Here is a 26,079-nt window from a genome sequence, read left to right as displayed (position 1 = left end):
GCGCGAAAGGGTCAGAGCGTGGCCCGGAAGTGGAGCATTTTACGCTTTCATTCAGTAAACTGAGCCAGCAGTGTGTGCAACAAATCTTTTTAGATTTGAAGACAAATACATGGGCACTGAATATTAAAGTCTACGAGTTTTTTATAGCATTAGAAGCTGTGCAGGTAAATATGAATAAAGTCTTGTTGCACGTTATTCGTTTAACCAAATGATTTGTTCGCGCGCGTGCTAACGTGCTTCACTAACATCTGTTTGCGTTGTCCAAAAACGTGTTAGACGCTCTACGAGCATGTATTTTATTAAATTCTGCAGTTTTATTAAGTTTACATTTATTGTGACTCGGCCAGAAATTTCAAAACACAATTTATCTTAATTAAATGGCGTATTAGCACGTTGATGCTAACGTTAGGGAGTGTTGTCCTTTATTTACAATGAACAATCTTCCATTTACAGGTTATTGTGTGAAGAATATGGCTCAAATGAGACATTTTCCGAGACGAAGGGACGGACCTCTTCCACCTCGACCACCACCCGCCTGGGACGAGCACCTGGCCTACGAGGAGCTGCTGCACTGGGATAATCTCATGCAGGAGGGGTACCACCTCCACCCGCACGACTACGAGCGGTAAAACACTTTATTTGTTGTACTGAGGTACAGTTGCTGTTAAATTTGCATATTGAGACTTTCCCCTTAACAATTTAATATCATAAATGTATTATTTGCAAATTCTAAATAGCAAAAGTCATATTAGCTGCAGGCGATGCAGTGGCGCAGTAGGTAGTGCTGTCGCCTCACAGCAAGAAGGTCGCTGGTTCGAACCTCGGCTCAGTTGGCGTTTCTGTGTGGAGTTTGCATGTTCTCCCTGCCTTCGAGTGGGTTTTCCCCACAGTCCAAAGACATGTGGTACAGGTGAATTGGTTAGGCTAAATTGTCCATAGTATATGAGTGTGTGTGGATGTTTCCCAGAGATGGGTTGCGGCTGGAAGGGCATCCGCTGTGTAATAACTTGCTGGATTAGTTGGCGGTTCTTTTCGCTGTGGCGACCCCGGATTAATAAAGGGACTAAGCCAATAAGAAAATGAATCAATATTAGCAGCAAAATACTATCAAAGTACAGCATTGTTCACATTCAATTAAATAGTGCCAATGTTGTTTTGAAGTCACACTTGCATGTGTTTCAGACCAAATATTCAAAGTGCCATGGTAAACATTATAGAAAGAATTCCACAAGTTGTCACTGAATGAATGCGAATATAAACTCATCTTTACCTCAATTTATTTTATTGTTCTAATGTTGTTTATACTAATGTTGTTTTAAAGTCCAACTTGCCTGTGACTTCAGACTAAATATTCAAGTTAGCGTGGTAAACAATATAGTGACTGTTAAAATGAACAAATGTGCGAATATATAAAACCAACTTTAGCTCAATGTTTATATTTGTGATATCAATATAATTTCACCAGAGAAGTTGAAAGGCTCAATTTGTAAAGAATGTCTCACGAGTGTTTTAGTTTCTACAGTTTTCTTTATTCGTTTTTTCTTTCTGACATTTTTTTATTTTCTTACTATTTATTCTTTACTGTTGTCAATGTTCTAAACAGGTGTCTTTTTATATAACTATAACAACATAACTATTGTTGTTTTTGCAAATGGTTTCATTTATTTTTCTTTTAGATTTGTTTTTATTTTCATTTTGCAAAATGCATTCAATAAAGTTAAATTATTGTTAAGTTTGTTGGTAATTACAACAAACTTTTTGTGGAGCATCTGCGTAAAATATACAGAATCCCATACAATAGGGCAAGGATCAGGTACAAATGAAATGATAGTTTGCAGGTAAACAAGTTGAATAATCAAATGTAAATAACACTTTATGGTCTAACACTTTTAAATAAAATGATAGTTTGCAGGTAAATAAATTGAATAATCAGGTCTAAATAACACTTTACAGTCTAACACTTTTAAATGAAATAATAGTTTGCAGGTAAATAAATTGAATAATCAAATGTATATAACACCATAGTCAATAATAATAAATATAATTAATATTTGTTAATACTACAAACTTGCTTGAAAGGCTCACAGTCAGAAGCCTTTAAACACACAAATGCTAAACCTTCACACGGTTATGTTTTCTGTTCTGTGGAGCCTGGTGAAACATAATCCTGACTCTACGTTTCAGATCTTGCTATGTGATTCTTGCAAATGGCATTTGGATGCTAAAATGATATACTGTGCTGTCCGGGTTGTAGTATTCCAAGTAAGCTTTTCTTGAATAGCTAATTTAGCTATGTTTAATGGGGAAGAAGCTAGAATATGCTGGATGGTGGTCTTGATTTTAATAGTATTTTCATTATAAGTTTGTTAACTTTCTAAATGAGTCACATGTTGTCATAAACTAGATGGAGGAATGACATCAATGTCTGTGCATAAAGATGTGATGAAGCTCAATTCTCGTTGCAGGTATGAAGAGTTGCGTTATTGGTATGATTGCTTGTGTTATGAAGAAGACCTCAGGCAGTACAATGACTACATCGTGGAGTACAGGAAGTGGGAGGAGGAGAATTTGCACCCAGAGGAAGTATGTCACTAACATTTATTTATTTAATGACCCAAATTAATTCTCTTACTTTTTATTAGATTATCCCTTATATGCTCATAGTTGATTGCATAATAAGAGACCTTGATAATCAGCATTTTAACACATTGCCATTAATTAAATTCAACTCTTCTCTTCCCCAGCCGATGCCACCAATGAGGCCACCGCCTCAGCGAACGTTTGTGAATGAGGATCGTTATTTACGGGCCAAGCACACAACAGTATATCCGTCATCAGAGCAGCTAGATGCTGTGCAGAACATGGTGTCTCATATAGAGTTTGCAATGAAGGCTGTCTCTGATTGGTTTAATGAAAAAGAGGCCGGTGACACCGATACTAAAAGGTATGTGTTGGGCTTAAATGTAATTTTTTTTCTAGTTCATTTACTTGTATACGTATGAAAGTAGCTGAAAAAGGAATGAGAGGATGATCGCATGTACACGGTGAAACACAGGCTATCCTCACTCTTTGACGAGGGCTTAAGTGTCACGCGCACATGGGATGTAATGTGTGCGAGTGTATAAAAAGCTTGCAATCTTACAAAGAAACCGTGCCAGGAAACACAACCGGTGCAATTGCTTCTCTTTGAAATAGACTGGACAAATGTAAAAAAAAATGTGGGAAATGTTTTTTGACTTTTTGTAAACAGCAGCGATTGTCGCTTTCGCTTTACCCATTCTATGAGCAGATTAATAATGGGCCTATTGTTAATCGTGTGTGTGATCATTCTTTCATTGTTTCACACATTGTTTTTCACCTGCTTTCTTTTGCTTGCAGTTATTTTTGAATAATGTGGTTTAATTATCATCCTTTACAATTTTCTTGCTTTAATAGGAGATTTAGGCCCAATCCCAATTCTACCCCTTAGCCCTTACCCCTACCCCTTGTTTTGCGCGTGCCCGTGAAGGGATAGTAGTGTCCCAATTCTCTTTAGCTTGAAGGCGTAGGGTTAAGGGCAAGGGGTATACACCCCTTCAAACGAAGACTTTTCAGGACCACACTTGAAACCAAGGGGTAAGAAAAAATTCCCAGAAATACCCCAACAACAGCTGCACCCGGAAGTAAGGTGATCCACAAATTAGTATTTTTTGTCATTATTACGATTTTTTACAACAAACAAACACGTTTTAATACATTCATAACCGCGTTCATGTTTTACCGTCATGCTTTAAAAAAATGCTCAAACAAAAACCGCTAAATTTCATGATCTATTCACGATCTATAATCCCTAATCATAACTCCTGTACAGCAGTCCCACAACTTTGACACTCGAAAACACTGGAATACACTGTCAGAAAAGTCTAGTGGCTGTCAATGGGCTTTTTACAGTGTCTGCTATAATGTTAATGCTGTTTTTTGTGTTTACATTGAGTATGGCCACTGTGTTAAATGCACAGTATTTTATTATTGTATTATTATATCTTATTGCCACATTAGATCATTATGATAACATAATATATGCCTTCAGTGATTTCCTGAAGATAAATACCAAAAAATAACACAAGTGGAATACCTACAGTCGCGATCGTCTGATCTCATATGAAGCAAGAAATCGTGAGGACATATGATGACAAGTGCAGGTGATGTAGTGCTGTCCCAATTCTTACCGTACGTTCACACCGAGAGCCTCCAAGGTCGCTCTGGCCGCCCTGGCGACAACGCTCTCTGCCTTCAGCTCCGGCAGCGAGAGCGTCAAAACTCGCTACATTGATCTCATATTTAAAGGAGCCGTTGCAGCATATCAGTTACATTCCTGCATAAAACATGTTTCTAGCGTGAAAATGTTGCGCACTTCTTATCAAAATCATACAATAATGGAAGATCAAGTTGCATGTGGTTTGGCTTTGCTCTATTTATCCAATATGTGTCCATATGTCTGAAATATCCTGAAGCAGCAGTACTGTTTTGTACTGTCACATCGCATGAGATTCCCGCTTTTTTAAGACAAATTTATATAACATTAATGAACATCAGTAAATCGCCAGTAACTTATTTAATGTATGTTCCTGTAGGAAAAAATTGTAAATAATTGGAAATATGGTGACCGCAATAATCAAACCCTTGGGAACAACTGTGGTCGGAACCAAAGTTCACAGGTCTGTGTTCTCTGAACTGCTATCAAGCGATGGACGTCTTCATTCTGATTGCTTGCTGCCGAACCGCGTCATAGCTCATTACCATAAAGTTGACTTCATTTCAACTCTCCTCGACGCTCACGCCGGCGAAGACGCGCCACGCTGCTCCTCGCCGCCTATCGCCGCCGGCTCTCATTGAAAATGAATGACTTCCGGCTACTTTGACACTCTCGCCGCTTTCGGTGTGAACGTACGGTTAGGGGTAAATTTTAAAGCCCTTCCCCTTAACCCTAAGTTGTAAGGGCCAAGGGGAAGGGGTACAAAAATAGAATTGGGATTGGGCCTTACGCTTTATTTATGTATAGTGATTTGGGACCTTTAGCTAGGATAGACTGATTTGCATAGGTTTAGATTGGAGTTGATTATTTGCAATAGTCACATTGCAGGATATGCAATGTGGAATTTGTATTATAATTTATTGTTGTCATGTGCTTTTGATGGCTGTGATTGTATAATGATTTTTTTTAAAATTCAGGTGTAAGAAATTGACCTTTTGTGACATTAATTGCGATTCATTTTATTGGATTTTCTTTTATTTTGATCATTCAATTACTACTTGTTAGACTTCAGAAATGATAAAACACTTCATTGAAATTGTAAGTTTTTCTCAATTGTATTTATAGATTGTTATGCATAAAAATACTCTAAACACATACAAATACATAAATGCACTGCAAATAGCACAGACCACAAAGAAAATGAGTTGGGGAATCACAAAAAGCCTATAGATTGTTTATGAGTTTTTTTGGAGATGCAAATAGTAAACATCATTTCATCAATCTCGGACTAAACAAGTGCATGAAATACTGACAACACATGCAAATACAGAAATGCAAAGCAAATAGCACAGACCACAACGGAAATGTGTTGGGGACCTCTAAATTTTTGCAGATTGTTTATTAGATTTTATGGAGATGCACTCCCACTAACCTTATAAATTCTATTAAGTCATTTTGTAAAATTGTATTCATATTACTATATATATATATATATATATCTTTAAAAAGTATAAAAGTTGATAATTAAATTTAAAGAAATTACAGGCCTTTAAAAAATATTTTAAAGTCCTAAATGCTATTTTATAAGGGATTAAATTTGTTTCAGCATGCTAAAGTTTGCCTGAATTTAATTTGGGAATATCAGGATGTTGCGTAGCTCATGAAATCAATCAAATCCTGCAAGATTTGACATCACCCTGTTTTGTTTACTGCAGTAACCAAGAAGACATAATTTTTCTGTTGTTCTATTGGTGCCAACTGCTGGATTAGCATTTTTATTCAGTGCATGAAAAATGTTTTAGTTTAGGATTCGTTTCTTACAATCAGTATTTAATAAATACGCTGTAAGTTAAAATTGCGCCAATGTTATCGGCTGAAACCTAAAGTAGCGATGACCTCTTAATGTATGGAAAGAGTCATAGTAAAGGTCTTAAAAGGTATTGAATTCCACTCTCTATTTAGTGTTTACTTTATACCCTTATTCAGCTACATTAATGTTGTTTTGAAATTTTAAAATTGTTTTAAACGTGTGGCTAAGAAATAATTATTTATTTTTGGTGTGGCCAGAGAGAAAAATGGTTAAACACATATGCATATATAACAAATGACATACAAAGAATTACCACATTGTTTTAGAGCAGTTTTTCAGTAGGAACGAAAGGAAATAACAAACAATCCTGTTTAGACAACGAGAGTTATTTTATGTATTCTTAAAGGAAAGACCATATCAATCAGAATTTGTTAAACTCTGTGGTAATCTGTGACGTCCACATTTTAGACAAGTTTGTGTTCCAGACCAGAAGTAACAACAGACATTTTTTGAGGCAAATACATCTGTCTTTCATCTTTTTTTTAATAAACTGTAAATAATAAATTCTAGTAAATACTAGGGTCATGTCCAAATTTACTACTTTAAACATTTTCCAAGATGATAAAATTGTCACGTCACTGCATTTTCAAGAAATTCCTTCCTCATGCTTCCTATCTCTTGTTGTGTTTTTTCCTATGCAGCAAATCCTCGCAAAGTAAACTGCGTGGCGTTTTGAGAGTAGGCCTGGTGGCTAAAGGACTCCTGCTCAAAGATGACTTGGATTTAGAGTTGGTGCTGCTCACCAGGGATGCGCCTACCAGCTCTCTTCTCAGGCTGGTCTCTGGAAAACTCTCAGAACTCATAAAGGTTGTTCCTTACACTTTGCTTATTTGATTCTGTGGTTATTCTATGAATTTTGCTTGCTTTTTTGTCATCTTTTAGAACCCATTTATGAAACATAAGCATTAAGATTGGCTGGCAAAATTGATCAGCATCTTTACATTAAGAAAAAGAAAACTCATACCACCGTTGACCATATTTACATTTAATTTAAATGTTAAAAGCACTAAATTTATACACTATTAGTGCTTAAAAGCATTATTAAAATTAAGTAATGCTTTTGTAAGCATGCACAACTGTTCAGAATAATTAACTTTTATTTATCAAGGATGCATTTATAATGTTGAATGAGTACACCCTTTTAAGTTTTCTCTTTTAAATGAATATTTTCTATAGGATGCTGTACAATTAGATTTGTGTGTGTGCATTGGATTAGTCAGTTCTAAAATTGGATCTAATATAACAAAACAACTTAAATTGTACACACCAAACAATATGTTAAAGAAAAATATGAAATAAAATGAGTAAAGAGAAAAAAATCAGGCAAAAAAAAAAAAAAAAATATATATATATATATATATATATATATATATATATATATATATATATATATATATATATATATATATATATATATATATATATATATATATATTACATTTAGTTGAAATGGTGTGGTTTGTAGTTTAATTTTCTTTCCATTCCTAAAGATGTTAGGTGACCACACACTTGTTTTAATGAATATAATGGTTTAACAAAACTGTTTTATTTAAATGCACCAAAATATATTGTTTATATTCACCAACAATAAAATATACACTCATTTATGCTGTGCTCTGAAAATGCTGTTTTGAACCTAATATGCATCAGATAATCCTAAACGGATATCAGGGTCAGTACTTCCCACACATAAACTTTACTTGGGCGGTGTGCCCAGATTTATTAATGGCCGCTCAAGTATATTTATTGACAATTTTTTTTCTTATTATTATTATCATCCTTTTACACTGTATCCGCCCAATATAAACAATCGCTCTTGGATAAGTAGTGGAAAATCTTCTATCCTTTACATGTTTCATACTGCTCATTCTGTGCGTGCAAGATCTGTCAACACTCCGACAGTCTCTCGTGCTCTGCAGAAACCCACACCTTTTTGCATCCGGTCGGCGTTTTTAAATCACCTAAAATGTCCGGAATTTGGTTTTGCTTTTGTTTTCTAAGCTGTCATTAATTTTATGCGCTGAGAGAGACATTAAATTGTTAATTCTTTAATCTAATTGACCTAGAAAAACTTGACTAAGTACTCTTAGAGGGCGAAATTACATCTAAATTGGCTGCAGAATATTTAAACGCCATTGGAAATGAATAATCAACTCGTTTGCCTTTATTTAAATAATCCACACGTTTATTCTTGTAGTTATTATAATTTTTAGAGATATTGTTTTTTTTATTTCTTTTTTCTATTATTTATTTCTCATTTGATGTATATTTTAATTTGATAATGTCAATATATTAAATTTTTTATACATCTAAAATGCTTTGTCAATACTCTACAAAATGTCATGTCATCAAAGCAACCTGAACTTAAATGAGAGCTAGTGAGAAGCTGATTTTACCTGTCAGTGGGTGCACATGGCTCCTGAATAGCATTAAAAAGAAATTTAATAATAATTTAATAATAGTGTTAAAAATCTAATTATGTTTTGTTTGTCACATATAGTTAACTATTTATGTGCTGTGAGTAAAAGGTGTCTTTTTAATTCGGCTACCACCTCAAGTATATTTCAAACCTGTTGGAAGCACTGAGGGTTTTCTCAGATATATTATGTAGCACAAATGTTTTTAATATCGATAACAAAACACGTTTCTTTAGAAACAAATCAGAACTTTAAGGCTGTAATCGCAAGATCTTTGTCATAATCATAAAACACACCAAAAAACTATTAGATGTCTAAAGAAAGTAGCATGTGTATACTGTGCTTGTGTAAGAACTTGGCTGTCAAAATCAGCAGGAAAATGGTCTATAATCCTCATTCAGAAAGAGAAACCGAAATGCTTGTATACTAACCGTAAACGAAGCATTTTGAATATTAGTTTTAAGGAGATGCAATGTTAGAACAGACTTTCATCGCTATTGCTTCTGTTCTTGTACATTGATGCGTTCACCAAACCGAGCAGTCAATCAAAAGAATTGATTTCCCACTGATGACCCCGCCACTTATTCAGCATTCTGAAACTTGTCACATCAAAAAAATTTCGATGACAAGACACTTTTTTTTCTTTGCTGTGTAATGTCCCTAAGAATGTTTTCCCAAGGAGCGTGTGACAATCTCGCTTCCTGCATTGTTGGTAAGCGTAAAACAAAAGAACCTCATTAAAAATCAAAAACTTCAACTTACCAACCGTATGTTATTGAATAGATGAATTAAATGTTGTTTAAAAGCTAGTGTTACTGGAAATAAAATTAACATGCTGTTTCTCTGCTCACTTTTCTCAATGAAAGGATGTGACTGAGGAGAAATACGTCATCACTCCATCGATCCAGGAAGCTTCTGTTATTGTTACAAGCACGAAGGAACCCCTTTTGAAACTCCGCATCCATCTGACCTCACCTGTGGTCAGGGAGCAGGTTGAAAAAGAGGCATCTGGAGGTATGATCTCACTTTTTGTCAATTTTGGACCAGAAAGACATTCAGCGCCTTCAGAGGAGGGAAAATAGTAGTCCTGCAGTACATTCCTGCTGCACCAAATTGTTTAATGTTGAATGAAATGTGTTTTTATTTATATAAACGTATATACTGGGTGCTTTCAGGAATTTAAATGTTACAAGTATTGCTCTTCGTTATTGTTCAGCTATGTTCTGCTGAGCATTGCATTTTTCCGAACGCCAAATTTTAAGCGATACGAAGGGTTTGCATTGCAGCAAATAAGAAAAAAAAAAGCAAACAAATGGTTAGTCTGATAGTTTAAGCTGTTTTTGTTGGTGATTATGCTTGTTTGTTGTTATATAGTGAATAAGAGTTTTAGTCTTATTTCATCTATCTGCTTAAGGATTTATCTAGAACATATTTCACTTGTATTTTGCTGCAGTATTTACCCTGCTCACAGCTGAGTTCATTGAAACAAGATATTGCTTTTGTTGCCTGTGGTTGCAAATTGACTTTCTCAACCAAGCCTTCTAGTTTGTCAATTTTAGGGGCGCTGGACTTTTGACCAACTGGAAACTCTCTGTCTCTGAAGGGGGGGGCGCAGTTGGCCTACAGAAGAAGAGGGTGAAATGTCTGTAGAAGTAGATCATTGTGAAGATTGTCTTGAAATACTGTTAGGATTGCGTAGATTGTGTCAGATTACTTCCTGAACAGTTCCCCCTCTTCCTCTTGCCTGTGGGCACGGGAACACTGCGTCTACCCCTGGCCAGATGACAGAACCCCCCTTGGTCAAACTGTGCCTTGTCTTCTTACTCCATTCGTCACTAGAACCGTGCGCGGAAAGCTCTCCGCAGGACGCTCTGGACAGGCAGAAATGCCTGGCTTCTCTGGCGTCTCTCCGCCAGGCCAAGTGGTTCCAGGTTTGCATCCGTCTTTATTTGTCTAAAAGTCGACTTGTAACTTAATCTGACCTTTTGACCTGGGGAAAATACATTTTGCACATTGAGCTGTTTCTGAGGAATGATTCTTAATTGAAACGTCAATACATAATTTAAACTGGATTGCGTTTTGACCTCATTCGTTGAAATGTCAGATGTATCTTTCCCAGGTTGCAGTTCGTTCTTGGTCAGAAGCTATAATTTGGCCAGATTGATCTGCTAAATGCAAATCCACCTCTTAAAAGCATCTAGAAGTTTTTGTTTTTGCAAATGGTTTGTAGTATTTTTAACTGGTTTGCTGTTTGTTGGGTTTGCAGGCTAAAGTGTCCGGGCTTGAGTCGTGTGTCATTGTGATTCGGATCTTGCGGGACTTGTGTTCCCGTGTTTCAACATGGGCACCGCTCAAAGGCTGGGTGAGTCCACCTCAAACAATAACAACATTGAGTGATTCTATAGAGAAATTCATAGGACGCCATTTTGACGCTTTTGTTTGTTCGCAGACTCTTGAGTTGCTGTGTCAGAAGGCCATTTCCACCAGCGAGAGGATGCTGGGTCCTGGAGAGGCTTTTCGCAGAGTTCTGGAGTGTCTTGCTTCAGGGATTATAATGGAGGGTAAAGACTGAAACAACCCATTATTTGTGTTTGAGAACTTTTACCAACAGGAACTTCTGGATTATAATGGTCCTATTTAAAAAATGTATATTGCAGATATTAAAAGTCAGGGACTGTTGTTTGTTGCTTTAAAGATCCTGTGAAGTGCTTTGAAATGTGCATTGTCATTCGATGTTTGACATAATATCGACCAAAACACGAAGAGAGGGTGGGTGTAGCTCCTCCCCTTTAAAAAAACCAAAAAAACAAAACAAAAGCGTTTGGTTTTATAGCCGCTCTACAAGTGAGAGCGATTGAGGTCAAGTGCATCAAGAAAAAAAGCAAAGAGAAGCATCTTGAAATGGGCGGGGCATGTTAGATACTATAGAGCATTTGATTGGTCAAGAGAAACTGAAATATGAGGTGACGTGAATAAAACCGTTGACCCATTTAGGGGGTAGTGACAAACTATAAGCTTTACATGTATATGCGAGCTTTATATCTTCCAAACTGGAATTTTGCCACTGTTTTGTGGCACACTAGCTTATCGATATCTTAAACTATTAATACTGATACTAACATCTAAAAAACTTTAATTCACTGGGACCTTTATATTTTAGTTTGCATTTATTGATATGTATTTTTTATTGCATTGTTTCATGCTTGTTATTACACCTATGGTTAGTCTGTTTTTAAGCTCTGTTTTATTCCTTTCATTCTCATGAACTGGCAATCGCTCCTTTAACAAGCATCGGGACCACCTGATCGACCTTTTTTCCATAGGCTATCATTATTATTTTAATTGCTTATTACTATTTATCATAGTTGTGTCAGTATATTATTCAATGCAAATGTGGGCCAAAAGCAATATTTTCAAGAAGTGCACCTTAATTAAAGTGTTAATCAGACTGTAACTAATAAGTCTCTAACTGTTATTATTAATGCTAAATTAAAGTTAGCATGTCTGGGTAATATACATTTTAGGAGCTTTGACTTCAAAATGACCACTTTACAAGTGTTAAAGTACACAACCGAAAAACTAAATGTAAAGTTTGTAAAATCTAACCATCAAATATGGTATAGTCCATTTTGAGGGATGTAAACAATAACAATGGTCCTAATGTATTTCATGTTTTACATTTTTAATTTTCATAGCTTCAGAGAATCCAAATATGTCATATGTTTTAATGTCAAGTTATGATTGAATTGCCTCTTGTTACAGTTTGGAAAATGGTTTAACAGCAAGCAGGAAATGATCATGAGCCAAGGACATTATCTCATTGAAATGGTCTATAGCAGAAATGGTCTATAGCAGGGGTGTCAAACTTAGCTCCTGGAGGGCCACAGTCCTGGACAGTTTAAATCCAACCCTGCTTCAACACACTTATATATAGGTTTCAAACATGCCTAAAGGACTCTATTAGGTTGATCAGGTTTGTTTAAATGGGGTTGAAACTAGACTCGCAGAGCTGCGGCCCTCAAACAGCAGCTTAATTTTTTTTTATTAAATCAAAATCTGAGGTTACTTATCCATTGCTCTCATAGTAGCTATTAAAGGCAAAATCTTCATCTTCAATCTAAAACCATTTTAATATTATGCAAATCAAAACATCAGCCTATTTTTCCATTCATTAATGTGTGTAAATTCAACTATTCAGTGAATGAAAGTCAGGGACTTTGATATTTGTTTTAGATTGGGAACGCTGTACTGAGCACCATCTTTCTCTTCAGGTGGTCCAGGCATTTCTGATCCTTGTGAGCGCGACACCACTGATGCTGCCGTGTATCTTACATCGCAGCAGAGAGAAGACATTACCCAGAGTGCACAGGTTACTTGCAGTCCAACACTATAGCTTGACTGTTTTAAATAAAATGCAACAATGAACATTTTGATTTTTTCATCTTTAATGTGCTGCTTCCTTTTCTCCCCTAGTTTGCATTACGACTGTCAGCGTTTGGGCAGCTTTACAAAGTTTTGGGAATGGACAGGCTCACTTCCAAAGCTGCTAGAATGATTGAACACAGAGGTACCAGACGTTACATTTATGCAACTAAAGCAGTTTTATTTGCCTCTATATCTTCTAAATGTAAACCCTTTTTTTGACATATGACAACTGCTGGCGTAGTTCACTTTGTTGATTTAATTTTTTTTATTTAATTAAAAAAAAAAATTTGAGTGAAACAAATTGCTGAATTTTTTCATAATCTGTAATGTTACCTATTAAATTGTGTGTCAGTCAAGCCAAAGTTACTAATTCATCACATCATGGTTTTTAAATTAAATTACAGTGCCTGATCCTCCAATAAAGAGACCAAGGGAATCTTTTGATGGTGGGGATTTTGATACTAGGCTGAAGTTTCCAAGAAAAGGTATGCATGCTCTTATTATCCTGCACTCATTTTTAGCATATATAAATTGCAATACACACACATAGATAGTTGGGTGGATGGATAGCTTGAGCGGATTGATTGATTGATTGATAAATAGAGATTGATATAAAGAGATGGATGGATGGATAAATGGATAGATAGATAGATAGATAGATAGATAGATAGATAGATAGATAGATAGATAGATGGATGGATGGATGGATGGATGGATGGATGGATGGATGGATGGATGGATGGATGGATGGATGGATGGATGGATGGATGGATGGATGGATGGATGGATGGATGGATAGATAGATAGATAGATAGATAGATAGATAGATAGATGGATGGATGGATGGATGGATGGATGGATGGATGGATAGCTTGGATAGATAGCTTGGATAGATAGATAGCTTGGATAGATAGATAGATAGATAGATAGATAGATAGATAGATAGATAGATAGATAGATAGATAGATGGATGGATGGATGGATGGATGGATGGATGGATAGGTAGGTAGGTAAGTAGGTAGACAGACAGACAGATAGATAGATAGATAGATAGATAGATAGATAGATAGATAGATAGATAGATAGATAGATAGATAGCTTAGATAGATGGATGGATGGATGGATGGATGGATGGATGGATAGGTAGGTAGGTAAGTAGGTAGACAGACAGACAGATAGATAGATAGATAGATAGATAGATAGATAGATAGATAGATAGATAGATAGATAGATAGATAGATAGATAGATAGATAGATAGATAGATAGATAGATAGATAGATAGCTAGCTTGGATAGATAGATAGCTTGGATAGATAGATAGCTTAGATAGATGGATGGATGGATGGATAGGTAGGTAGGTAAGTAGGTAGACAGACAGACAGACAGATAGATAGATAGATAGATAGATAGATAGATAGATAGATAGATAGATAGATAGATAGATAGATAGATAGATAGATAGATAGATAGATAGATAGATAGATAGATAGATAGCTAGCTTGGATAGATAGATAGATAGATAGATAGATAGATAGATAGATAGATAGATAGATAGATAGATAGATAGATAGATAGCATAGATAGATAGCTTAGATAGATGGATGGATGGATGGATGGATAGGTAGGTAGGTAGGTAAGTAGGTAGACAGACAGACAGACAGACAGACAGACAGACAGACAGACAGACAGACAGACAGACAGACAGACAGACAGACAGATAGATAGATAGATAGATAGATAGATAGATAGATAGATAGATAGATAGATAGATAGATAGATAGATAGATAGATAGCTTAGATAGATGGATGGATGGATGGATGGATGGATGGATGGATAGGTAGGTAGGTAAGTAGGTAGACAGACAGACAGACAGACAGACATATAGATAGATAGATAGATAGATAGATAGATAGATAGATAGATAGATAGATAGATAGATAGATAGATAGATAGATAGATAGATAGATAGATAGATAGATAGATAGATAGATAGATGGATAGATAGCTTGGATAGATAGATAGCTTAGATAGATGGATGGATGGATGGATAGGTAGGTAGGTAAGTAGGTAGACAGACAGACAGATAGATAGATAGATAGATAGATAGATAGATAGATAGATAGATAGATAGATAGATAGATAGATAGATAGATAGATAGATAGATAGATAGATAGATAGATAGATAGATAGATAGCTAGCTTGGATAGATAGATAGATAGATAGATAGATAGATAGATAGATAGCTAGCTTGGATAGATAGATAGATAGATAGATAGATAGATAGATAGATAGATAGATAGATAGATAGATAGATAGATAGATAGATAGATAGCATAGATAGCATAGATAGATAGCATAGATAGCATAGATAGCATAGATAGATAGCTTAGATAGATAGCTTAGATAGATGGATGGATGGATGGATGGATAGGTAGGTAGGTAGGTAGGTAGGTAGGTAGGTAAGTAGGTAGACAGACAGACAGACAGACAGATAGATAGATAGATAGATAGATAGATAGATAGATAGATAGATAGATAGATAGATAGATAGATAGATAGATAGATAGATAGATAGATAGATAGATAGATAGATAGATAGATAGGTAAGTAAGTAGGTAGACAGTCAGACAGACAGACATATAGACAGACAGACAGATAGATACAGTAGGTAGATAGATAGATAGATAGATAGATAGATAGATAGATAGATAGATAGATAGATAGATAGATAGATAGATAGATAGATAGATAGATAGATAGATTTATTGGTTGGTTGGTTGATTGATTGATTGATTGATTGATTGATTGATTCATGGCGACACTGCTTTATGGCATTAAAGCAAATAGATATAGGTCAGTCATATTGGTTGTCCATGGTACCTGTGGTTTCTCCTAGAAGAAAGGAAAGAGCCACCAAATGCCCTGATGAAGCTAAATCAACTGCGTCCTGGGACTGTTTACAAATTGGCATCACAGACTGGGCCTGAACATGAGCCTCAGTTCTCAATGACTGTAGAAGTGGATGGGGTAACATATGAGGCAACAGGCCCTTCCAAACGCAGCGCCAAGCTCCATGTTGCCCAGAAAGTGAGTGTTTAGTTCATCTTAAATTTGTAGCCATAAATGGGGTGCTACATTTAAACTTCTTCTGGTTTTAACATGCATTTAGAGTTGAAGCCCCCTTGTCTCACTTGTTGTCTTTTGTATTCACATTACACAGGTACTGGTGGCGTTAGGTGTACCTCTGCCATCAGAGACCAAGCCGGCTGAGGAAAAGAAGAGCCAGTCTGTTTCCACTCCTGCAGCCACTGCTTCAAGTGAAAACACTCCCACAGGCTCTGATGACGGCGCTGAGGTTAGAGTCTAAAGTAGGGCTGGTCCAAATACCAATTTTTTGAACTTCGAAGCTACTGTAGTAATCAACATCGAATGTTTGAAGCTTCAGAAGGTGGGGGCTGAACATTTTCTTATCTGTAATAAAAGCTGGAATCTCTGTGTGCTTTGTCTGTTTGGATTTTTATTGTCAAGAACTGTTCATTCCAAGCAACTTCATGTGCGGCGGGTGTCTTGTGTGAATCCAAGAATGTGCAGTATGGCATTTTAGTGCAATATGGACACGTGGCACATTAAGAATTAACAATAGCTTGCAAAATCAAACAAAAAGTGCTCAGGGTAGCTCAATTAATGTGTCGGTGCTCTTTGGGTAAGGGATTCCTCAGAATAAACAGCAAAAGTAAGTCCATGGCACTCAAAGAATGTGGGAAAAAAATATTAAAAAGCTCTTATTGACATGGCTATTCCTTAACTGCGCCTAGGTGCTTTGGCAAACACTTGACTTTATCAGGGTAACAGAGATCTGGTGCGTCTGGAGTTTCTTCTGAACACTATGTTCTCATGACTCATTAGTATATCTAAACAATACTAAAATAATATATTGAACGCAAGGTGAACTCAACATTTTTCGAGTGCCTTGGACTTACTTTTGCTGTTTATTCGAATAACTATTTGCTTTTCATAGGGACGTTTAAACTGCAAAACAGCGTGGGAATTCAGTAAACAATTTAGTAAACAAATCACTCCCAAATCAGAAATAGGCAGCAAATGTAATTACTGTGCTGACACTGTAAATAGTAGGCTATTAAAAAAAAAACCTAGAAAAAGTATTGTCAATGGAATTTCTGCGCTAGCCTGCAGCTAATGACTGCGCCTCGTTTGAAAAGTATTTCGTCTGTTTTTACGCTTTAATAACTAAATGGATGCCTAAGTCTATTTACCTGAATAACATCGATGCTGTAATAGGAACCTTATGAAATTGAAAATAATAGTATTTTTAAAGTAGTTTTTATTTTTGATAGTTTTAAATTTCGGTTTATACGCGAGTCTAGTTTGAGTTCGCTTCATGAACGGTTCTGTTTTAGTTGAATTTTTATTTTGTGATAGTTTCTGTTTAGTTTTTCTATTTAGTTTTAGTAATTCTAGCAAACAGACCATCCTGCATCCTGTGCTGACCAAAGCAAAGATTAGTAATTGTACAGCTTACTTTAACCGTTGCGGAAACCTTTTAATATAATTGAGATGTTTTATATTTATTTATATATATATATATATATATATATATATATATAATGTATAGATATGTTAGGGATGCTTCGATCAGGATTTTTCGAGACGATACAGAGTAAGGATTTCTTCTTTTGAGGATGCTGCAAATAATCCCTTAAACACATCACTTATGACCATTTAGGTTTGAACATGTCATGGCTAGAAGCAGCTTTACAGAAAACAATTCATTTTTCTTCGGTTAAGTCTGTGTATAAACTCTTGCTTGTAAACTCATAAACAAACATCTGCAATCAGTTCATGAAATCGGCCAGATTGGCAAGTACCAATCGAGTCATGAAATGGGATTGTCGGCCGATGCCAATCTTTAGCCGATCGATCGGAGCATCCTTAATAAATTAAGTTTTAGTCTTTTAGTTTCTGTTTACTAAAATTAACCTTGCTTCTGACAATGTAGACAGCGTTCGTGTTGTGAATTCAAAAGTGTTCAGCTGAAAAATGGCTGTTCAGGGATTTAACAATTCAAGTGTTGCTTCGACACAGCTTTGAGCACGTCTTTGTTATTTTAGTTATTTTTTTCCAGATTAACTGAACTATGATGTTTACTAATAGGTAATTCACATTCAGAATGGTTTTGTTGGGATGCCAGGTATTCAGGAAAATTAAATAAAAATATTTGAATCTCAAACTTGAAAATCAAATGCCAACCCACCGAATAAGTAATCAAATATTCTGGTCCAGCCCTAGTCCAAATTTTGAAGATTGAGTTACACCTTTGTATGGTGTAGACGTTTTATTTGGTATGATTGGTTCCACTTCATCTTACAGGGTGGCCCCATCCTCACCAAACATGGCAAGAATCCCGTCATGGAGCTCAATGAGAAGCGCAGAAGTCTGAAATATGAGCTTGTCTCTGTCAAGGGACGCTTCAACGACAAGACCTTCACTATTGAGGTTAGACCTGTTGACTGAAGCTAGTGCATTTTTGCTTATTGTCTATATGCTGACAAATCATGCAAACATTCCCTTTGATATCAATATTGTTTTCGATTTATGTGACTGGATGGGTTACCTGCTTATTAATTAGATATTGGCTGTTTATTAGTACTTAAGTGTGATCTTATTGTGCATCCCAAATCCCACCCAACTCAACTACTACCTTACTAACTCCTAATAAGTTGCAAATTAGTAATTTATCACACTACAAGTCTTGGTTAATTGTTTTAATAGTATGAATTGTATCTTAAAATGAAGTGACTTCTTTAAAAAAATAGTGAATTAAAGAATTAAAAAATTAAAGTATTAAGAATCTCAAAATGTTATAGAACATTTTGGTAACACTTTAAAGTACCAATTCTTCCTAACGTGGCTTATTACCTGCTTATTATTAAGATATTTGCTGTTTATTAATACTTATAAAGTACATATTCTGTATGATCTTAATCTACATACTTAATCCTACGCAATACCTAAACCCAACTACTAACTTAATAACTATTAATGAGTAGCAAAGTACACTACCTGACAATGGTCTGGTCGTCAATCCCAGTTGAAAGAGCAACAAATAATAGGAATGGAAAAGTGGCAGAAGGTAGTATTTTCCAATGAATCATCTGTTGAACTGCATCCCAATCATCGGAAGACATACTGGAGCCCGAATGGAGCCAAGATTCTCTCAGAAATCAGTCAAGTTTGGTGAAGGAAAAATCACGGTTTGGGGTTACATTCTGTATGGAGGCGTGCGAGAGATCTGTAGAGGGGATTGGAGCATCAACAGCCTGAGGTATCAAGACATTTGTGCTGCCCATTACATTACAAACCACAGGAGAGGGCAAATTCTTCAGCAGGATAGTGCTCCTTCTCATACTTCAGCCTCCACATTAAAGATCCTGAGAGCGAAGTAGGTCTAGGTGCTCCAGGATTATCCAGCCCAGTCACCAGACATGAACATTATTGAGCATGTCTGGTGTAAGATGGAGGATGAGGCAATGAAGATGAATCCAATGCATCTTGATGATCTCTGAAAGCTTTCTTTGCCATTCCAGATTACTTTTATTAATAATTTATTTGTGTCATTGCAGAGATTTATGGATTCAGTCTTCCAAGCTCATGGGAGTTATTTTGGTTTTGTTGGATCTGATGGTCCTGTAACTGATCTGTATAACAACACTAAGATCATTTAGTCTATGATTTTAAGGTTTTAAAAGTATGTTCTTTGTAATGTATATATAATCCAGTCATTCTATATTTGTCATTACCTTTAGGTCAATTATTTAATCTCACCGGCAATCGCAAATCCAAAGTCTTATAGTAATATGTCCAGCATATGTACATTTTAGAATCTCACCTACTCTCCTTTAAGCACTGTGATTTTATACTTGCAACTTGTTACATGCTGTTATTAAGCTATAATAGCATAAAGAAATCAATGTTTTGAAGCCTGAAAGTATGCAAAAAGTTTCTGAGATGAAATTCTAAAATATTCTGTCTGGGCAAGTAAGTAGCACCACAGTATCTGGAACTTGGATTAATTGAAGTGACAAGGACAACTACTATATAAATATTTAATTAGGGTGAATGAGAAAAGCCAGGACATTGCTTCCATGTTCTTTTCATTATAAACGGTTGCAGATGCATAGGCATGGCTTTTTAGGCATGCCACTTTATAATATATCTAGTATCTGATCAATTAATTCACTTGTGCATTTGCATTCAGTTGTAGATAATGCACTGCAGCTACAACACCTGTATCTTTAATATTCATGTGTTTTCACTTGTCATTCTGAAAACATTCTTTTGCTCTCAACCTCTGCTGTTTTTCTGCTGCTGCTCTTGTCCTAAGTTTAGAAACATGCTGTTCTTATTAAATCTTGTGTGTTTTTCTCTCTCCCAGGTGGATGTTGATGGACAGAAATTTCAGGGCTCTGGATCAAATAAGAAATTAGCCAAAGCCAACGCAGCACTTGCGGCTTTAGAGCAGCTGTTTCCAAATTGTCCTCCAGAACCGGTCAAGAAAAAGAAATTCAATCCTATGGTAAATAAGCATGTTTTTGAGAATCTCTCGAAGCTTCTTTTCTTGAATAGGTCTACAATATTTGATGTTTTTGTTTTTCTTTAGGGATATGGTATGGGTGGGGTGTCTTTCAATCGAGGCAGGGGTAGAGGCAGAGGTCGAGGCAGAGGATTTAACACCACCAAGTTTACAGGTACAATAGCAATAGATAAAACTTGTTTCAATGTAGTGATATAATTGGCTCATGAACATTCCCTGCTTGTTTTCAAGCTATTTCATAACTGCGACAAGATGCAATTTAATCGTATCCTAACGCTAACACCGCTGTCATAGCATTATTTATCAATTTGTGGACCTTTTTGAAATTTTTTAAACTTTAAATAGCAGCAAGAAATTGCTAAATAAAGAAAGTAAATAAAAAAAAGTAACAATATCATCTAAAATGTTACTTGATCGGTGTTAACTGTTTTTCTCTTAAATAATTGTTTAAAATAACATCCCATCTGTAAATCATAAAAATGGTGCTGATATTCATTAAAACAACAGTTACAGTTTAATCATAGATATTACAAAGCCCTAATCATGGTATCAACAAAAATATTTAGCGCTACGAGCAGCAAATCAGCATATTAGAATGAAATAATTATGCTGAAGTTTCAGCTTTAGTCAGTGAACTAAATTGCATCTTAGAGGGAACCTAGCCCATTTCCCTAGCTGGCGTGGTTTTTGGCATATGTGAATCTAGCAATCGCGATCTGATCCCGCCAAAACAATTGGTCAGAGATCGACTGAGGTGGTCTCGACTTGATTAAAATGAACTCTGGAGCAGATCAGTTTTAGCGAGAAAGTAATACGATTCAACAAAATAACAAAACAGGTTTTATCATGGTGTATTATGGATATGTAATGGGCATATATGGCTATATGAAGAGAGAATTATGAGTAGAGCGGGATGTCAACATTCGTATCAGTTAATGTGGGTTTCATATCAAATACGAAAGTAAAAGCATGCTGAACTATTAACCAGAGCTGTTAATCTGTTAGGAAAATTGACTCTCAATTTCTCTCTCAAATGTAAAGCCTATAATGCATAATTCTTACTAACCACTATGATTGAGAAAGTCTGATTTATATTTTGTGACTGTCTGTAGGTGTCACTATTCAAAATTAAAGCGCAGCTTTTTGCTTCTAATGTCTTATTGCTCATCGTCACAAATTAAAATAAGGATGCATGACAGCTGAGCGGGACTCTGAAAAATAAACTGTGGAACTCTGACCAATGTGATGAGAGTTTACGCACACGTGGCTTGTTTTAGCTATTTTGGTCCATTTAGTTAAAGTGCCTTGTGAAAGCGAACCGCACCAGGTACGAAAAGCAACATTGTAACAATTTTAATCCCTCTTTCAGAACCAAACAATCGATCTACAGGTATAAAAGCACTCTTAAAATGTCTCGGAACAAAGTTATGTGACAACCAATCTTCAATGAATGTTTTGATCAAAAAATGCAGCCTTTTGAGAAAGCATTAAAACAAAACTTTTCTCCTGCAGACCCCAGCACCTCTGTGAATCCCCAGGCAGACCCATCCGCTGCCTCCACCGCCAGCGCAGCCACCTACCAGGCTGTTCCTCCACCTGTGACTGGTTATTACAACCAATACACCCAATCCTACTCACAGTTCAAAAAACCCCAGGACCAGGCCCAGAATGAGAATCAAAACCAGAGCAAAACAGCAAATCAACAGGCTCCTCTTGTTGGACCAGACTATGGCTATGGGTATCAAGGGGCTGGCATGAACATGGCAGCACCACCTAATTACAATTATGCTGGTGAGTTTGAGTGCCGACAAAGTGTCGAAACTGAAACACCTAGTTGTAGACCACAATAATTCATTAGTATGGTGTAGGCTTCCTTTTGCGTCCAATACAGCCTCATTTCATCTTGGGAATTACAGATACAAGTCCTGCACAGTAGCCAGAGAGATTTTGAGCCATCCTTGCAGAATAGTGGCTAGGTTACTATGTGATGCTGGTGGAGGAACACCTTTCGTAACTCACTTCCCAAAACACCTCAAAGTGGCTCAATGATATTTAGGTCTAGTGACTATGAAGGCCATGTTCAACTTGATGTTCATCAAACTAGTCTGTCACCAGTTTTGCAGCGTTATTGGTACATTATCATCCTGATACACGGCATCGCCTCAGAATAAAATGCTTGAACTACTATTGGGTGCACATGGTCCTGTAAAATGGTTCCGTAGTCCTAGGCAGTGACACCCATCAAGCACAAGTATTGAGCCTGGGGAATGCCATGATATTGCAGCCCAAACCATTTCTGATCCACCCCCATGCTTCATTCTGGTCATGCAACAGTCTAGCTTTACACTTCTTTGGGGCTTCTCTACACCATAACTCTCCCAAATGTGGGAAAGACAATGAAGGTGGTCCTGTCAGAGAACAATACATGTTTCACATTTTCCACAGCCCAAGATTTTCACTGCTGGTATCATTAAAGAAGATGTTTGTCATTGCCACAAGTGACCACAGGTTCGGATATAGCAAATTCCACTTGTATTTTGACCCTGTGAAGCTCCCAACAATCGCATTTGGTAGAAACGCATTTAATTATGCATTGAGTTTGGCGGACTTGATTGTATGTGGTTGTGTGTGTGTATGTATGTATATATATATATATATATATATATATATATATATGTATATATATATATATATATATATATATATATATATATATATGTGTGTATATATATATATATGTGTATATATATATATATATATATATATATATATATGTGTGTGTATATATATATATGTGTATATATATATATATATATATATATATATATATATATATATATATATATATATATATATATATATATATATATATATATAAATATATGTTTAAATACAGGCCACAACTGAATATTGAGAATAATCTCTGATTGCCGGTCTCCATAATTAAACTATCAATAGACTTTTGCTGTAAACATTGTGTCCACCAGTCTCTTTAGATGAGGTTAATATTAAATCAAACCAACTTATTAATCACTATGAAAATGATATGCTTGATAGACTGTTGCGTTCTCAATATGCTTGTGTTTATATAGGCCTATTTCTGTGTGTTCAACATTTGTATATTTATATTTTGTATATTTTTTTGGTCACAGATGCACCAGGGAGATGCGCAACAACAATTTTTTCTCTTTTGAACTCTGTCACCCCTAATAGTGTGTGCATTGCAATATTTGGAGCAAAACATTGCTATTGCTGTGCTAATTAACCCATCACACTCTGCTCTTATGCCATGGTCACACTAGAATTTGAGCTTGCGAAATTCTGTCGTACAGCGCTGCATAAAGAGACAGGATTAAACAAGATGATTACACATTTAAAAAAGCAAGCGATTGGTCTATATTTTACATTTCTGTCCAGAGAGGTCATGTTTTGATCCTTAATTGGTCTCACGCAGTCAAGTGATGCGATTTTGTATGTCCTAGTTCACCAAGCTTGAACTTCGCAAACTGTGACACTTGTCCCACAAGCTTGCATTTCCGGTCTGACACATTTGTGTGCGTATAAATGGAAGTCTATAGGGCGAAAAGTCCAGTGTGATCGCGACTTTACAGGTGGAATGTGCAATGAATGAAGATTGTCCACGAGGCTGGTCAAATTGATGTAACTTCCAACACTCAATTGGCCAGTGTTATAGTTTCATTGTCCAACCCTTGTATATAAACGCATATATGCACACTACAGTTAGATAAAAAATGCTTTAATAAGTGCTTTCTCTTTCTGTAAACAATTATGCATTTCAGTAACTGTTGTTAGTTTCTTTCATTTTAGTTTTTCACTTATGAAATCATCAGTTCACAGATATGTTTTTGTCCAATAAATTTAGTCTCTTCAGTTTTAATTAGTAAATTGAGTAATTTAGTCTTTATTCTTGAAGCCACAGCTGTCTAAAACTCTGGTTTCTTCTCTGTAGCATACAGTGGACCCCCTGGAACAGCATCATTCGGACCACCTGGAACAACAAATCAGAGCTATAACTTCACCCAGAGCGCATATCCAAACCTGGGCGGCTACAGCAGCGGTGGAGCGAGCACCACAGACTACACTTACAGATAAACACTGCAGGTTTGAGCAGTACAGACGCTTATTCAAACAACTCAGACATCCTTTCTGTAATTCTATAGCTTGCCGTGTACTGCTAGGTTAAAGCATTCACTCGAAAGCTTTTGAGATTTTATACTGTTTCTTTTTTTTTGTCTTTGCCTTCTGAATTTAGCATGGTTTTGATTCACCACACATTTCAGGAAATTCTACTTCAGGATGGTGGAAGTTGCTTTCTGTCTGTGCCTAGATGGTTGGTGTGATTCAAATGGAAGATATTTGTCACATTACTCTGTTTTTCCCCCTAAGATATATTTATTCTCATCCTTTAGTTTTGCTTCTAAGGTTTTAGCTTTTGGTTTGTTTCGGACTGAATGTGGACGGTAGAATGAGCAAGACTTTGTTTCCTTGCCTGAAACCACTTTAGATGTTCCTTGTTTTGGAGTTTTAAGAGATTTGAGTTCAATCTTGGCATCTTTTATGTCGTCTTTTATGTAGTGTTGCGGTTCAACGTGAAATAGGCAAGTGCAGGATGTTTTGTGTTCTCCGAGGTGGATGTTGTTTGTGAAATCTTGCAACTGTTGAGAAATAAACCTTTTTTTTCTATTTTTAATGGCTTTCTTGATTCTTTTGACTGACGTTTTGAATTGTGCGCATGCTATTGACTTTGTTTCAAGTCAAATGTCTCCCTTTAGACTTTGGAGCACATTTTATGCCAAGTGTTTATTGATTTTTAAGTTTTTTTTTTTTTTGTAAAACCAAGTTAAAATAATCAAATATTTGGGCTTTTTGGAAGGATTTATTTGCTCATCTTTCAGTTATCATTGTAGTCCATTGCTTTACGTCCCACAGTAAAGACTCTTATTATTATTCACAAAACAAAGCATTTACTATTTACACTTATTTAATAGTATCAGGTGACAATTGATATTTTTATTTGTTTTATTAAAACAGTCTGCAAAAATGTTATTAACACATTATTTATATTAAAAGCTATGAGAATATCATTCTGCTTTGCTCCTTTAAACAGTGCTCAGCATATACAAGTAAACCCCTCACAAATCTCTCTTTTGAGTTCATATTTTTAGTTAGAAGCTATACAATATTATATTTGTGCATATACAGTTGAAGTCAGATTTATTCCTCCCCCCCCCCATTTATTTATTTATTTTATCTTTGCCATGATGACGGTAAATAATATTTCACTAGATATTTTTCAAGACACTTCTGTACAGCTTAAAGTGACATTTAAAGGCTTAACTAGGTTAATTAGGTTAACTAGGCAGGTTAGGGTAATTAGGCAAGTTATTGTATAACTATGGTTTGTTCTGTAGATTCTTGAGAAAAATATATAGCTTAAAGGGGCTAATAATTTTGTTCCTAAAATGTTTTTTAAAAAATTAAAAACTGCTTTTATTCTT

The 26,079-nt window shown here is 35.8% G+C and overlaps 1 protein-coding gene across 8 annotated transcripts; it reads left to right on the top strand.

Moving 5' to 3' along the window:
• Positions 1 to 13: 13 nt before the first annotated feature.
• ilf3a (interleukin enhancer binding factor 3a) lies at positions 14 to 25,271 on the top strand. 8 transcript variants are annotated; one of them, XM_068221651.2, is made up of 20 exons: positions 14 to 164; positions 454 to 625; positions 2,466 to 2,583; positions 2,745 to 2,944; positions 6,746 to 6,911; positions 9,388 to 9,535; positions 10,361 to 10,452; positions 10,788 to 10,883; positions 10,971 to 11,082; positions 12,793 to 12,890; positions 12,995 to 13,088; positions 13,351 to 13,431; positions 15,848 to 16,035; positions 16,169 to 16,303; positions 18,337 to 18,462; positions 20,402 to 20,542; positions 20,627 to 20,714; positions 22,073 to 22,351; positions 24,531 to 24,682; positions 24,834 to 25,271. In XM_068221651.2, exons 2-19 carry the CDS (start codon positions 471 to 473, stop codon positions 24,671 to 24,673), a joined length of 2,460 nt encoding a protein of 819 aa, XP_068077752.1. In that variant the 5' UTR covers positions 14 to 164; positions 454 to 470; the 3' UTR covers positions 24,674 to 24,682; positions 24,834 to 25,271.
• The last annotated feature ends 808 nt before the right edge of the window (positions 25,272 to 26,079 follow it).

The sequence above is a fragment of the Danio rerio genome, chromosome 6 (assembly GCF_049306965.1).
Source record: "Danio rerio strain Tuebingen ecotype United States chromosome 6, GRCz12tu, whole genome shotgun sequence".
Classification (NCBI taxonomy): Eukaryota; Metazoa; Chordata; class Actinopteri; order Cypriniformes; family Danionidae; genus Danio; species Danio rerio.
Note: the sequence above shows the minus strand (reverse complement) of the source record. Positions and strands in the feature narration are given on the sequence as shown.